General features: G+C 46.1%; 2 protein-coding genes across 2 annotated transcripts in view; one reads left to right on the plus strand and one right to left on the minus strand.

Moving 5' to 3' along the window:
* DDX19B (DEAD-box helicase 19B) overlaps nucleotides 1-887 on the minus strand; it is a gene marked incomplete at both ends in the record, with an annotated part of 45,650 nt that extends 44,763 nt beyond the window's left edge. Inside the window, one exon of the mRNA XM_084257781.1 lies at nucleotides 816-887. Coding sequence (XP_084113907.1) covers nucleotides 816-887 — 72 coding nt within the window. The remainder of the gene's footprint in view (nucleotides 1-815) is intronic.
* An 11-nt stretch (nucleotides 888-898) lies between these two features.
* Nucleotides 899-6,036, plus strand: part of AARS1 (alanyl-tRNA synthetase 1) — a gene marked incomplete at its 5' end in the record, with an annotated part of 18,684 nt that continues 13,546 nt past the window's right edge. The window contains one exon of the mRNA XM_084256617.1: nucleotides 899-946. Within this exon, the coding sequence (XP_084112743.1) occupies nucleotides 899-946 (48 nt within the window). The remainder of the gene's footprint in view (nucleotides 947-6,036) is intronic.

Here is a 6,036-nt window from a genome sequence, read left to right on the forward strand (position 1 = left end):
TCAATTGGAAGTCGCTGCACAGTAATCCCAAGAGACAACAGCTGTTCTGAATCTGGCGCTTATCCTTCCCAAGAATGCTTTTAGCATTTGTTACTTTAAAAGGATCACGGGTGGGCCTCCCCGGTGGCGCAGCGGTTGAGCGCTGGGTTGCGAAGCTGCCTGCAGCCTCTGCAGCGCCGGATCAATCCCCGGCTGCTCCCCGGTCACCAGAGGAGGGTCCCACATGGCGCGCAGACCTCTCCTGCCGCCCGCTGCTCCCCTCAGCAGTGTACTTCGGTCCTTCTGCCTGCTCTGCTCCCCGCTCTGGCTCTGGTGAATTCTCTCACCCTCCCGCGCTTCTGAATGTACCCAGTGCTTGTATAAATAAAATAAAATAAATCTTTTAAAAAAAATAAATAAATAAAAGGATCACGGGTCTAGACTCTCTTATCTCCTCCTCCTACACCTGCACAAAGTGAGCCTCCTACTAAGAAAGGACCTGGCTTCTAAAGGGGGCCTGAGGAGCTGGGAGAATAAAACAACTGCATTTACTTCTGTATTTACTTCCATGGGACCTTAGCAGCCTTCATCTTTGAAATCATGGCAAGTCCACCTTGCGGTTGGGCTCGAAGATTCAACCAGACGAACAGTAATAAGGCCTTTGGCCCAGGGCCTGGTTTATGGTGAAGGCTTGATAAATATTAGCTATTTATGGTGACGGCTTGATAAATATTAGCTATTATTATTATTCCTACCGCGTCCCCGCTGGATGAATGCTTGGAAGGTGCCTACGTGTATGGAGGGGGAAGGTCTCGTTTCTACCCTGAGATACTCACGTCGCCCACGGGTAGGACAAGTGGAAAGCAGCCCAGGGCGTGGCCTCGAAAGCGCCTAGCAGACCCGGCCATTGCCCCTCAGCATGGCGGTTAAGCTCTGCCAACGGCCGCTCACAGCCCGGGCCTCATTGGTGAAGACCTGGAGGCCGGCCTGCCAGCCAATCAGAGGGAGGCAGGGCACAGCCTCTGGCTTGCGCGGAGCGCTAGAGGGGCGCCCTTGTGCATCGAGCCATGTCAATTTTGGCTCCCTGGCTACACTGGCACTGCCGTGAGTGGAAGGCACTATCGGCTTTACTTAATGTTGGTTCTCCCGGACTATCGCATGATAGGCATGTATTTGGTGAATAAGTAGATGGTAAATGTACACCACCACCTCCCCCCAAACTTTTAAATCTTTGCCACTTAACAAATCGGCGCAGAAGCTCAGTCTCAAGTTTAGGTCCTTGGGACTCCCAAGTTTGATTCCCAGCAGCACGGACATCACCTCAAGGTCTATTCCAAATTTACTAAATTATACCCTCCAAATTTACTAAATTAGGTTCTGCATTTTAAGATCCCAGATGATTCCTATGCACCTTTAGGTCTGAAAACAACTATTCGGGCCAGATTCATTTGACCTGATATTAAAAGTAGCTTAGATGCCATGGGAGAGTTAAAATCTAGGGCTACATTCTTTCGAATCCAAGTATTTTAGTTGTCCTATCTTGAGCCTCTGTTATTTTCCTCAAGCCCCAAGGTGAGCATTTAATCAATGTTCTATTGCAACAGAGTAAATCGTGTGTTTATAGCATGCATTCTTTTTTTTGCATTTTTTAAATTTAAATTTTATTTTTATATTCCCCATACAATTACAACCCCCTTATTTTGACCCCAATCCCTCCCCTTCCTGCCCCTCACCTCCCATAGAGTGTCTCTGGTTCATAGTTGTTTGTTGATTTTGATTTTCACCTTCTTATAGTTATTCATTTTCCTGGTCCCATATATAAGTTTTCTAGATTCCTGCTATGAGTGAGACCATCCGGTATTTTTCTTTTTCTTTCTGGCTTGTTTTGCTGAGCATGATCCTTCCAGCTCCATCCATGTTGCTGCAAATTGCATGTATTTTTCTTTTTTGAATGCTGAGTAATATTCCATGGTGTATATGTACCACATCTTCTTGATCCAGTCATCTATTTTTGGGCATTTGGGTTGTTTCCAAAGCTTAGCTATTGTAAATAATGTTATAGCATGCACTCTTACCAATAGGACTATTTGCTAAGCCCAGAGTAATAAGTTTGTAAAATACACAACTTGCATATTTCATTAAGATAGCTTTTCTTCCATTACATAGTTAACATTATCTACAAGAGAAAAACAGATCTCAGTCATTATCTCAATAATTCATATAGAAAATTCATGCTTGGAAGAATGTGACTCTTGGGACTCAATTACAATTTCTCCTCATGTATATAGACCCCAGTCACTGAATGAATGAATGAAAAAAAAAATTCTGTCTCTAATTCTTTCACTAGTCGCTACTATAACAACAACAATTCAGGCAACATAGCAAAGTTTTTGAAACTATTACCAATATTACTTTATTTATTTATTTTTAAGATTTATTTTATTTATACAAGAGCCAGGGTACAGGCTAGATGCCCAGGAGGGTGAGAGGACTCACCAGAGACAGAGCAGGGAACAGAACATGCAGACTGATGAAATACGCTGCTAAGGGGAGCAGCAAGTGAGACAGGAGAGGTCTGCTCGCAATGTGGGTTGCTCCGAGGCCAGCGGGGATGGAACTGGCACTGCAGAGGCTGTGGACAGCTTCACAGTGCTGCACCCAACCACCTGGGCCACCAGGGAGGCCCTATATTACTTTATTTTGATCAGATGAGATTGGGTGCATTCAGGGTAGTATGGCTGCAGACTTACTTACTTACTTTATTTATTTATTTATGCATACAAGAGCAGGGGTACAGGCCAGAGGTGTGGAGGGTGAGAGAATTCACCAGAGACAGAATGGGGAACAGAACAGGTAGACTGACTGAAATACACTGCTGAGGGGAACAGCCTGTGACTCGGGAGAGGTCTGCTTGGCCATGTGGGTTGCTCCCTGTCTGGCCTGGTGATAGAACTTGTGCTGCAGAGACTGAGGACAGCTTCATAGGTTGCATCTTAACCCCTTATGCCACCAGGCAGGCCCAACTTTATTTTGAAAGTACAATTTTACAAGTGTGGTTTTCCATTTTAATGGTGGTAGTGTTAGGGGGAAAGGATGTCCTGAGCTAACTCCATACAGGCCTTGTGGACTCCACCCCCACTCCAAACCAAAGCCATCAAGACATTAGAAAAGACAAATCCCTTCACCACCAAACGGAAAGTTGCTGGGACCTGAGGGTGGAGTTAAGCAGCCAGGTTTGGTATAAAAACCAGACACGTGGGCCTTGGGGTCTCTCTCTTGCTCGCCTCCTGGCTTCACGGCTTGTGGCTCACAGCCAGCTCTCAGAGTGCCATTTGGAATTTCAGATCGGCAGATAGGGTAGGATGCATTTAAGACTTTATCTCCCACTTTTCTCCCTGAGTTGTACATTTTTCTCATTTCCCCTTCCCTTGTGAATAAATCTTTTATTAACCTTTTGTGTGTGCCTGCAGTGGGGTATTAAGTCCCTTTTAAGCGTGTGGGTGAGGACCCACAGTCAGGCAACCAGTTTTATATCGGGGCTGCCCCGTAGCAGTAGCACGGAAGACTGATCCATTTCTCAGATTGTTTAGACTGACTATGCTAATTTGGATAAGAATAAACACACCTTTTTTGGGTTGCTCTTGGCTGTCTTGCTGTTACAGTCTGTCCAGTTCCTCAGTTTCCTCAACAGCTAAAAGCAGGTAATAACAATAACTCATGATATGGTTTTTTGTGAATATCAGAAATTTAGACCAGAGCCTGCTGTATACCAAGTGCTCAACAAATATTAGGTATAATTGTTATAGGACAGGGAGAGGGGCAGCCGCTCCATCCTGCTTCCTTCCTCAGTTTCTTCTGCAGCTTCTCCTCTTCCTGCTCAGCTCCACCCTCCCTTGGGTGGGGCAGGGAACCTCCCCCTTTCCTGGGGACCACCCTGTTACATAATGACTTTTTTTTTTTTAAAGCTTAGACAGGTTCATCTATTTTTTTTTTTTAAAGATTTATTTATTTATTTATGCAAGCACTGGGTATGTTATAGAGCAACCCCAATATTAAACGGGTTCCTGGCTGTGGGTCCTCACCCGCGCGCTTTAAAGAGACTTATGAATACTCTACTACAGACACACACAAAAGGGTTAATAAAAGGTTTATTTACAAGAGAAAAAGAAAATAAGGAAAAGGTACAACTCAGGGAGAAAATAGGGAAATAAAGTCTTTAATGCGTCCTACCCGATCCGACGACCTGGAAACCCAAAGTCACTCTCAGAGCTTACCGGACGCTGCAAGCTGGCCGCGAGCCCAAAATGGAGAGCCCCCCCCAAAGCCCACGTGTCTGCCTTTTGTATCCACCTGGCTGCTTAACCCCACCCTCAGGTCCCAGCCACCTTCCCTTTGGTGGTGATGGGATTTGGAGTTCCCAGTGTCTTTGGCTTTGACCTGGGGTGGGGGTGGAGTCCACAAAGCCTATATGGAATTTGCTTTGGGACATCCTTTTCCCCCTAACAATTCCCCCCTTTCACTTGTTGCCACCATTTCCATGGTGATGAAGATCGAATATATGGAGGTTGGGATGCAGTCTCAGATGAACATTTTGTCAGGTTCCAGTGTGAAAGAAAACCAGTCTTTCCAGGTATTTGTCCATTGTGGAAAGCAAAAGTCCTCCACTCCAGGAAAAATAGTTCATCAGTTTAAGCCAAAAAAAAATCTGGAGGTGTTAGCCAAAACAAGACAGCAGATATGTAAAAATTACAGGAAAAAAAATCTTAAAATGGTTCAACTGATGTAAAAAAAACACAAATTTTGTCAACCTTGATCCCAAACTTTTAACAGCAAAGCAAAAGTTTGCAAGACCTAATGCGCTTTTATCGTGACCAACGCAAGAAAAATTACTTTGGGCTGGTCAACCACGGGTGAAATTGCAAATCACGTTGGGCGCCAAGCTGTTATAGAGCAACCCCGATATTAAACGGGTTCCTGGCTGTGGGTCCTCACCCGCGCGCTTTAAAGAGACTTATGAATACTCTACTACAGACACACACAAAAGGGTTAATAAAAGGTTTATTTACAAGAGAAAAAGAAAATAAGAAAAAGGTACAACTCAGGGAGAAAATAGGGAAATAAAGACCTGGAAAACCAAAGTCACTCTCAGAGCTTACCGGAAGCTGCAAGCTGGCCGCGAGCCCAAAATGGAGAGCCCCCCCAAAGCCCACGTGTCTGCCTTTTGTATCCACCTGGCTGCTTAACCCCCACCCTCAGGTCCCAGCCACCTTCCCTTTGGTGGTGATGAGATTTGGAGTTCCCAGTGTCTTTGGCTTTGACCTGGGGTGGGGGTGGAGTCCACAAAGCCTATATGGAATTTGCTTTGGGACATCCTTTTCCCCCTAACAGGTACAGTCAGAAGCGCGGGAGAGTGAGAGAATTCACCAGAGCCTGAGCGGGGAGCAGAGCAGGCAGAGTAACGAAACACTGCTGAGGGGAGCAGCGGGCGGCAGGAAAGGTCTGCAAGCCATGTGGGACCCTCGCCGGAGGCCGGGGATCGAACCGGTGCTGTGGAGGCTGCGGGCAGCTTCGCAGCCCAGCACTCAACCGCTGCGCTACCCGAGAGGCCCTTAACTATTATTTTTTAAAGCCAAATCGAGGACCAGATGCCAATTCAGTTGCCCCTCAGTTAGTATAGTTGTTTCTTCCATACCATATCCAAGAAGGTCTGATAAGGTCAAATGTCCCCATAGGTACAATAGTTGAGAATCTTCTGAGGTCTGTACAGCAACCCACAAGTAAAAGGAACCTAAGTATATACCAAGAGTTATGGCTTCCACCAAACAGATGGCACCTTTCCCCTTTATCAGCCATGTCACTGTCAGGACTTCTCACATGGAAACCAAAATGTCAGCCTCCGGGATTCCGCGTCTTACTCTCACGTGACGTGCCCGGGCACCGTCTTTCCCCGCCATTGCATCAGCCGGCAGAACGCCGTTTTCCCAGAAATCGGCTAAAAAACTGATTCGTGCTCGAGTTGATTGGCATTTTCATTCCCCAATAACAACTCACGAGGGT

This window comes from Talpa europaea, assembly GCF_964194135.1.
Source record: "Talpa europaea genome assembly, chromosome: 16".
Taxonomy (NCBI): Eukaryota; Metazoa; Chordata; class Mammalia; order Eulipotyphla; family Talpidae; genus Talpa; species Talpa europaea.